General features: G+C 35.7%; 1 protein-coding gene across 4 annotated transcripts in view; it reads left to right on the top strand.

Moving 5' to 3' along the window:
* RNF38 (ring finger protein 38) overlaps positions 1 to 10,530 on the top strand; it is a 147,515-nt gene that overhangs the window by 98,377 nt on the left and 38,608 nt on the right. For all 4 annotated transcript variants that reach the window (XM_008578098.1, XM_008578099.1, XM_008578097.1 and 1 more), the window contains one exon: positions 8,322 to 8,515. In XM_008578098.1, coding sequence (XP_008576320.1) covers positions 8,409 to 8,515 — 107 coding nt within the window. In that variant the 5' untranslated portion in view covers positions 8,322 to 8,408. The remainder of the gene's footprint in view (positions 1 to 8,321; positions 8,516 to 10,530) is intronic.

Below are 10,530 nucleotides of genomic sequence, written 5' to 3'. Positions count from 1 at the left end.
TAATGTGTTATCTTTTCTTATTCTTGGCTCTCCCCCCCCCCCCCCCCTCCCCCCCCCCCCCCCCCATGTACCTTCCTTCCCAACCCTTTCTTCTTCCCTTTGGAATAATCCATTTTAAACAGACTTAGCTACCTCTTCCATTTTTTTTCTTAAAGCACCCTCCCTATTTCCTTATCTTAGATAAAACTCCTTTCTTTTTTGAAAACATTCACTCCCCTCCACCCTTCTCTAGAAGTAAGAAAATTATTGATTTTTTTCCTCCCCCATACCAAGTATGGGGTTGGGTGTGTGGCTTGTCAGTAGGGTGGTTATAGAGAGAAAAGAAAGTGTTGATATTCTCCTGGATCCTTGTTGTTTACAACCACCAGTCTTCTCTTTGAACAAAAAGCTCATCCTATTTTTGAGCTCTTTCATTCGTCTCAATTTGTCAGTTTTGTTACTGTCTTTATTAACTTTTGCACTTTGCTCCTGTTTTGTTTGTTTCATATTGTGTTACTTCTAGACCTCTTTTGTTAGTCAAGACTTTTTATTTGCAAAAAATTCTGGTGTTTCTTTCAAATTTTGCATGCTTTATTAGTTTTTAAAATTATGAAATATTTCATGTGTGTAAGTTATAAAGTGTAAAGCAGACTCATGTATAATTTTTTTTTTTTCCTTTTTGTCTTTTTTCGTGGCCGGCAACGGGATCGCAACCCTTGGTGTCACGCCTGCACCGCGCTCAACCAGTGAGTGGACCGGTCTCTATATGGGATCCGAACCCTCGGCGGGAGCGCCGCCGCACTCCCAAGCACCGCACTCTACCGAGTGTGCCACCGGGTCGGCCCAGACTCATGTATAATTTAAAAACATCATCCAGCTTAAGAAGTCAACTATTATCAGTACTATTTTTTTGTTTATATTTTAAAAATTTTTTATTTTATTAAAAAAAATTTTTTTTTAGTTATTATTATCAGTACTTTTGAAGCCCCCATATGAACCTCCTTATTATATCCACCTGCTGTTCCACACCTGTGCCTCAGGTAAAGCTTGGTGTTTAGTATCCCTTTGCTTTTCTGTATGGTTTAACACATAAAACATCCCTCAATACTATATTGTTTAATTTTGCTTGTTTCTGAACTTAATATAAATGGTATCATACTCTTTTCTTTCTGTGATTCATCCATATTAATGTGTGTGGCTGTGTAGTTGATTCACTTCTTTTAGTATTCCATTATATGAATATACTACAGTTTATCCCCTTTCTTTTTGATTGACGTTTGGGTAGTTTCTTATTTTTTTACTATTGTTATAAGTGGTGCTGCCATGAAGATTCTTGTGTTTCCTGTTGCACATTTGGTTGATATTTTGATGTTTCTGTAAAAGTGATGGCTTTGTGTATTAATTGCTCAAAGAAGAGGTGTAAGTGCAGGCACATTTATATCTCTAAAAATAAACCTATATTTAAAATTAGAATTCACAATATTTTTATAATTTAAAAATTAAGGTATAATTAACGTATAGTAAAATTCACCCTTTTAGTGTACAGGTCTTTGAGTTTTGACAATGCATGCAGACATGGAACCACCACCACAATCTAGAATAGAACAGTTTCACTGCCCCCCAAAATTCTCTCATGTCTCTGTTGTCAACTCCCATCTGAAAGTTTTTAAATTAGCAGGGTTTTTTTGTTTTGTTTTTACAATCAACCAATTTAATGTAGTTGAAAATAGTATGCCTTCATAAAGTAATTAAGTATATTGTGGGGAGCTTAAATTTTATGTCTGGCACAACTACTGATTTCAGGAGTATTGTGGTATCTTAATGACAGCTATGAACACAAGGCTTTTATTTTTTAAACTTACTAAAGTTAATTAGGTGATTGAAATTTTGAAGATTTATACACAGAGAAATATACTAGGTTTCTGAAAGAGAAGACTAATTATTGTAGAAATGTCTATTCTTCAGCAAATTTATAGACTTTAATAAAAATTCCAGCCTAAGTATGAGCAGAATTTTGTTTTTAGAACTTCATAGAGTTATCCTTAAATTCATAAGAGTATTGATGAAAAGGCAGGGGAAAAAAAAACTTTCCTGAAAATTGTTGTAAGGAGAGATATGCCATAACAGACACCAAGTTATATTGTAAGAAATAACTCTTGTCGGTGTCCTCCATGTTGATAAATACAGTGGATGGTTTTCAGCCCTCATTTTACATGACCTCTCAGTTGCATCCTTGAAAATCCCTTTCACTGGCTTACATCATACTCCACCCTGTTCTCCTCATCAGCTACCCAGCTTTGTATGTTAGTTTCTCAGGGTTTGGTATTGAGCCGTCTTTTTACTGTATAAGCTTTTTTTCAGCAATTTGTTCATGCCTGCAGCTTCATTAACCTATGATCTGTCTATATACTGAAAACCACTAAATTCTTATTCCGAGCCTCTGGCTTCAGCTGTCTACAGATAGACCTCCATGTGGGTATCTCAAGGGATCTCTTGATTTCAGGTTGTTTTTAGTACCTTTCCTATTTTCACTGGTTTCATGTTTATACTTCAGATTTTAAATTTTAACCATTGATTTATGCTTACAGCTTAAAATTATTATAGTTACAGATACATGATGAATAAAATCCAGTACTCTGATGGAAGTAAATATAGTTAGATCAGTTTTTGTGAATCAGGGATATTTTCCGTACAGTCATGTAACACATGCAACATAACAGATCACAGCAACAGACATCATGTACAAAGGTGGTCCCATAAGACTATACCATATTTTTACTGTACCTTTTCTATGTTTAGATACATAGATACTTACCATTGTGTTACAAATGCCTACAATATTCAGTATAGTAACTTGCTGTACAGGATTGTAGCCTAGGAGCCATAGGCTTATATCATATGTAGAAGTCTTTACCATCTTGGTTTGTATAAGTACAGTCTGTGATGTTTGCACAAAGGGGAAATCACCTACCAATGCATTTCTCAGAATATCATCATTGTTCAGTGATGCATGAGTGTAGTTAAAAATTGGGGAAAATCTAGGACATAGCATCACTGGTCTGTTACTCAAAAACTAGCCATGCAGGCCTCTCTAGATTTAGGAAGCCACTTTATAGCTCATGTGTACTGGCAGAGCAGTAGTTATAGCCAATGATAGTAACACAATATTTTCACACAATATTGGACCCTATTCATTCTAATGGGATTGCAGTATTACGTTATACCACTAGAGTCCCTTTCCAAGCACATCAAACTTACTTTCTTTGAGCTTTCATGAAAAAATCACAAACTTGGACCATATCAAAAAGCAAAATTCTAATTTTTGTTTCTGCATGCTTATAGGTAACTTTTGAAACCCCAACATTCAAAGCCTCTTATAAAGTTCCAGAAGGATGTATTGTTTGTCTGAGAGACTGGATTTTATTGTGAAATCATTTGAGCTGAGGAATATCAGATGAAAGTCATATGTGAGACAAGACTGTGTACATTGTGTATAGTTCAAGGGCAGTATACATTCCCTGAACTGTCTTTCCATTCAGTTTCACTAATAAAAACACGTATATCTGAATATAGTTTAAAAATATAAAGACTTTAGCTTTTGGAGGATCAAATGAGGTAATGTGTAGAGTTCATTTTGTAAACTATTTTCGTGTCATCCAAATATAAAGTTATAATTTCCTGCTTCCTCCTGCTTATATCCTTCCATTGCAAAACAAAAAAGGATCTTATCTTGGTTATTCTTTAATAGCAAGTTGTTTATATGGCATGTGTTAGTTTTCTAGGTGCTTTCACATTTATTTAAAATGAAATTCAGTGAGAGTTGGCTCTCCCTGGGCCATTTGCAGTTAAATGTTTCTTCTTATTGTGGAATGAAAAGCCTTATCTTTTGTTAAAGATAGTTAAAGCCAAGTAGAGAGGATCTAGGAGTTTAAAGGAGAATCAGGGACTCTTAAATCATGCTGTGCTTTTTTGTAGTCCTTCTGAACTATGATTGGAGAGAGGAGCAGGTTACTGGGGGATTTCGCTCCCCTTCTCTAGTTGCCCTCTTGTTCAATTGGGAGCAAGTCCTTGGGGCTCACTAATGGTCTTGTAAGTTAGAGGTACATTTTAGTCACCAGTTTAGTAGAGCTTGGAACTGTTTCTATTTGGGGGAAGGTTTGTCTAGCATAGCATCTCCTATTATCTCTAAGACTTCCTGATATATATAATTTTTTTTTCCTTTTAGCATTCAGTGACTTCTGACTTTTCTGGAATCATGGGGTGCATTCTTATGCCTGCCTCCAGGGTTTTCATTTCTAGTAATAATGATGTGGTTATAAAAATGGTTTAATATTAATACTCAGAGGTATGATTCTGCACTAATTTTATCAGATTGCTTAATGCTAAGTATAAAACCTATCTTTCTTCTTTCCACTGTCCCATTATCCCTCCCTTACTTCTCTTGATCGCTAAATTGGTACCAGTGTTGTGTACTGTGACATCTGTATAATATTCTGTACCAATAGAGATAGATAGTACTTGTACCTGATTTGAATCAACATCTTATGGATTTAAGTTGTCAGCATCTGATACTTTGAAAATTCAGCCCACTGGCACAGAATCAACAAGGAGAGTAGGGAAAGAACTCCTCCCTCTGAGGATTCAAAACTCAAATTTTTCTTTTATGGTAACTTATCCTTAGAGACTTTTCCTAAGAGAGTTCCTTATTTCTTAGTTCAGTAGTTTTCAAAGTTTGGTCCTGGACCAGCAGCATCAAGCATCACCTGGCATAATATTAGAAATGCCAGTTCTTGGGGCCAGCAGTCTGGTGTTTCTGAAGCATGCAGAAGTTTGAGAACCACTTGCTTAAGTAATGGGAATATCCTTCCTGATTCAGCTTTGCATTTATTTCTATCAGGAATCCTTGTGGTGGCATAGTTCTGGATGAGTTTTTATATTTCTAAGCTTAGAGGTTCATAGACAGCATGGGTAGTGACAATTTGAACCCCAAACTTGGTGTGAGAAGTGAGCCTGGATTCGAATTCTCAGGGGAGAAATCTCTCCTCCACTCAAAGTCCAGACAGAGCAGACATGCTTTCTTGTTGAATCTCTGTGCCAGTGGGATGACTTTTTTCTAGTCTTCCTTTTATTGTAAGTACTACTTTGGAAGTTTTGACTTATGCGGAGGTCACAGTGATAAGGCTGTATCTTCTGTCCCTCTTCAGAGCATCAAAAAAAAAACAAACCTAGTTTTCACTTTTCCTTCCTGTTTCTGGGTCCTTGATGATTTCCCATTTTTTTGAGTTCAGTACATTTAAAAAATATGTTTGTATTTAAGCCATTATTTTTAGATCTTTATTTTATGATTTTCACATTAGGCCATGATTTTTGTCACAACAGAAGTCTTTAGAGTTACTTTATCGAAGTTTATAATATTTATTTTCTATTCTCTAACTGCAACAATGATCTTTCATGTCTTTTCCTATGTTGATTTTAGTTATTGACAACCAGTGAATATTTTTCATAGTGTTAGGGCTATCTGTATATTATCAATTGTAGTACCAAGGGCCTGTTTGGCCCATGGAGAACATAATGTAATCTTTTAATTACTTTACCTATTCATTCAAAGAAAGCTTTAGATGACAAAGTTACATGGATTTGCCTTCCTCTTTTATTTTCCTGGACTCTGATTCTGATGCCTTTTATATTTTTTTATGACAGAAGAACCATATGGTTAGATTTTATTAATTACTTCCAAGTCCTCAGTCATACTATTTTGAATCCATTTTTTTAGGGCATTTTTCTCAGAGCTCTCTGACTTCTTGTTCTAATTTGGAATCACTATCTTTCAGGCTTGCTATACTGCCATTCCTGGGATTTTTCATTGCACTTCTGGGTTACCTCTGCGATTTACTGGATCGTGTGTGTGTGCGTGCGTGCGCGCGCGCGCGCGTTCCTGGGATTTTTCATTGCACTTCTGGGTTACCTCTGCGATTTACTGGATCGTGTGTGTGTGTGCATGCGTGTGCGTGTGCGCGCGCGCGCGCGCGTGTGTGTCTTTGTCTTTGGAGTAAAATTTTCTAATATGTGAGAAATAACTGAATTTTTTAAAAAAATTTTGAGTCTTTATACATCTGGCAAAGGTCTTTGTTTTGCCTTTACAATAAATTAATAGTTTGATCAGAATATAAAATTCTAGGTTCAATGTTATTTTCCCTCAGAGCACTTTCAACATCTTTTATTTCTGTGAAACTCTCATACTAATCTAGTCCTTGTTTTTTTGTAGGTTACTCTGCTTTCCCTTTTCTAGAAATTGAGGACTTTGGGGGGGGGGTGGAGTTTCTTAGAGTACTAAATTGATGAGGGATGTGATGAAACCACACTGCATATAATAAACTACTTTTCAATATTGTTCTTATCTATTGTGGTTTCTGTTACTTTGAATTAAAAAAATAAGACTTATTACCAGAGTCCTAATAAATAGCTCACCTCTGTTCACTTCCTATTCTTTGTCTCCTCTTTTTCACCAATATGAACCCCTCACAGTACAGAGAGAAGAGGTAGGGAAGTTTTCTCAGCCACCTTTCATTATCTCTACTAAAGGCAGTGCATTTGTTGTAAAGTAAGAACATTGCAAACCCACAATTTGAACATCACTGAAAATATGTACTTTATAGTCTAAGTGCTTTTTCATGGTCGTTTGACCTTTACCATGTGGATCTGTAGCATTCTCTCCTCCATGTTAAGGGGCAGTGAATTTCTAGAATTCGAAGTTCTATATCTTAACTTGCATTAGGTTTTACAGTGTGGATTATGTAGTGTAGGACACATATCAAAGCTAATGATCTTGATTGGTTAAAGCCAGTGTTAATCAAATCTGTTTTACCAACTGTGGAGATAGTCTGTTTCTCGTGCTTATGTGTAGCTCATGTACGAGTTTGGTCTTGGTTCTGCTTTTTCTTTTTCAGTCAAAATATCTAACTTTCAGTGGTTATTTACCATTTTTTAAGTTTTAGGATTATCAGAACATAAGATCAGATTTTCTTATTAAAATCAAGGGGTAAAAATAAGTACTTTTAATAGTACCATTAAATCTAAGGAGAAAATGCTGGTGTGGTGGTAAGGAGTTACAAAAGAATACTTTGTATATGGTTCTGAGAGCTGTTTCCTATTTTAATTATAATGAGGAAAAAAATAATTATAATGACGAAATTGGATTATAATATTTCTAAAATATAGGCAGAAAATGACATGGTTTTTGGAATACCTCTTCTGAGTAATATAGAACGAACAAATGTAACCATTTACTTATTTGGCTTCATTCCTATCAATGTAAATAAAATAATCAGTTATGTTTTATATGCTTATCTCTTAAAAACCTAACATGTAGTAACGTAGCACCATATCCTCTTTTGCTAATGTTTTAAGGTGATTTTTGCGGTAGCAGCACATGTCAGTTATTTTACATCCAAAAGTGCTGCAATATCCAAATAATTAGAACTTGCAGGAGTATCATTGGAGATAGGAGAGATTCTATTAGAAAACACACAGCCTCATCAAATTTTTGACTGATTGGTAATTTTGGCAGTTTTGGTGAGACTCAATTGGGAAATTGATTTGGTTGGGGAATCCTGGAGGTTAAAAATACAATTAAGTGATCCATATCAATTTTATAGCTAGGAAGCCTGTGCTGTAACCTTTGAAAACTTGACAAGTACTCCCAAAGTGCTGTGACATTCTAATTAAGAACTGGCAGTCTAGATGATATAAATCTGAAAACTTGACAAGTACTCCCAAAGTGCTGTGACATTCTAATTAAGAACTGGCAGTCTAGATCATATAAATCTTTTATCCATGTAACCCTCGTTAAAGAAGATAAATGTAAAGGCTTAAACAAAAATGAGGGAAAGGAGTGTGATTTAGAATCAAGTTGAGAGCCTACTCATTATATTCCCTCCTGTACTGAACTCTCAGCTGAGAATTGATGCATAGAAAAGTAACATAACTGACGATAGAACATAATGGAATTTCTCAGGTCGATTGAGATTTTAAAGAGAGGGTCAGGTACTGTATACAAAAGCTTATTGCACTATTGAATACCCTATGTTATCTGATATATTTTATGATGATTTTTTAAAAACAGTTTATTTTTCATTTGATATTACTTACTGTGCATCCACCTTTCCCCTCTCCACCCCCACCCCAGCATGTTTTTAATTTGGATTGATAGCATATATATTTGTGTGCGGATTTTTTCCTCCTTTACATTTTTAGGGTAAATATATTTAAACACCTGTGCATATACAGTAATGTGAAATCGTTAAAAGGTGTTATTCAGTTGATCTATTTTGTTGCATTGGCAGAGTGAAGATAGTCCAAGTCCCAAGAGACAGCGCCTCTCTCATTCAGTCTTTGACTATACATCAGCATCACCAGCTCCCTCACCACCAATGCGACCATGGGAGATGACATCAAATAGGCAGCCCCCTTCAGTTCGACCAAGCCAACATCACTTCTCAGGGGAACGATGCAACACACCCGCACGCAACAGAAGAAGGTTAGTTGATTACAATCTATTTCTTAAATTTTCTTGTCATTTGTAGGTTGGTTGGTTTTTTGACAGCTGGCCAGTACAGGGATCTGTAGGTTTGTATTTTTAACATCAGGAAGTATTTTTCTGTAGGCATTTCATAAACACATCAGTATGTACATTCACACTCATAAAAAACAACATTGTAAGTTGTTTAGGCTCGCTCACTAGGTCTTCAGAGTTCATTTAGCTTGTAATTGTCTGGTAAAGAAATTGAAAGAGGCCACAGTCCCTAAAGTTAATCCATGCCATTAAATATGAATTCAACTACCTGTGGTTTAAGACTTTTTGTGGGCTAATCTGCAATCTTAGTTACTGGATAATGCATTCTGTGGTTCAGAACTGTAAGGAAAAATGGATATCTTAAGTATGAGCTACCTCTTCTTCACTCCATTCCTATTCCTTGAAGTTTTGTTCAACTTTCTGTCATTTCTTCCATGAGACTTTGTTATTGCCTTTCCTTCTCAGAAGAATGCATATCTGTTTCCTCTTTAGTTGTTTCCTGAAGGTCATACATTCTTACTCCAGGGAAGTTTTGCATCATTGGGGTGAGACACCTGTTTGCATGTCCAAGATATTGATAATCTAAGGAAAGAATAATAATCTTGAATTAGGAGGGTGTTATGGATTCACTGTGTGCACCCCAAATTCATATGTTGAAACCATAACCCTCAGTGTGGTTATATTTGGAAATGTGATCTCTAAGGAAGTAATTAAGGTTAAATAAGGTCATAAGGATGGGCACCTTATCCAGTAGGATTAGTGTCCTTATAAGAACAGACATCAGAGAACTCACTGTCTACCATGTGAGGACACAGAAGAATGCAAGCCATGAAAGATCTTTCTCCAGAAACCAACCATGCAGGCACCTGATTTCAGACTCTATCCTCCAAAACTTTGAGAAAATAAGTTTGTTTAAACCACCCATTATGTGTTTTGTTGTGGTAGACTGAGCAGACAAATACAGAAGGGATCTTAAAACCATCATTCTGTGTTCCAAATGAGACAAAATAAACCTGTGTCAGAGCTATCTTCTAAGACTTTTAAATTAGCCAATACTTTATTAACCAATTATATGGATATGGAAATGTTTAAGTAAAATATGTATGGCTGTCAGGTAAATTATTTTAAAGCAGTGAAATATAATAAGCATGAGGAAATACAGTTGTTTGTTTCAAAATTATAGCCTGATTACCTGCTGTAGTCTTTTTCTAATTTAGGGTGAATTGTGTCATACATTCAGAAAAAGGTGTAAAACAAATATACATTTAAAAGGATAGCAAACACATATACCCAACGCCTAGGTTAAAAAAGAATGTTATTGATCCCTCAAAAGTACCTCTGGTGCTACCATTTTCCTTCCTCCTTCCTAGATGATAAACTCCATCCTGGAATTTGTCATCATTACCTTGTTCATTCTTGTTATTCTTGTTCATACCTTTTTTAATACCTATGAATGTGTTCTTAAACAATATGATTTAGGTTTTGCCTACTTTGTTTTCATGTAAATGTATTCTTTGACTTTGTTTATAAAGCATTCTGTTCTTATTTTATTTACTTTTATTTATTTTTTGAACTGGGGAGCTGGCCAGTATGGGGATCCATACCCTTACCCTCAGTGTTATAACAGCACAGTCTAACCAACTGAGCTAGGGGCCAGTCCATGGCTCACTTGGGAGAGTGTGGTGCTGATACCACCAAGGCCACAGGTTCGGATCCCGTATAGGGATGGCTGGTTAGCTCACTGGGTGAGTGTAGTGCTGACAACACCAAGTCAAGGGTTAAGATCCCCTTACTGGTAATCTTTTAAAAAAAAAGAAAAAGAAAAAAAGGAGAATGTGGTCCTGATAACCAACTGAGCTAACTGGCCGGCCATGTTCTTTTTTTAATGTTGGTAGCAGTTCGGTGATTTTTACTGTGATATAATATTCCGTTATATTAATATACCATAACTTACATATTCACCTACTGTTAGTTAACTG

This window comes from Galeopterus variegatus, unplaced genomic scaffold (assembly GCF_000696425.1).
Source record: "Galeopterus variegatus unplaced genomic scaffold, G_variegatus-3.0.2 Scaffold1628, whole genome shotgun sequence".
Lineage (NCBI taxonomy): Eukaryota > Metazoa > Chordata > Mammalia > Dermoptera > Cynocephalidae > Galeopterus > Galeopterus variegatus.
This window is presented reverse-complemented; position numbering and strand designations above follow the sequence as displayed.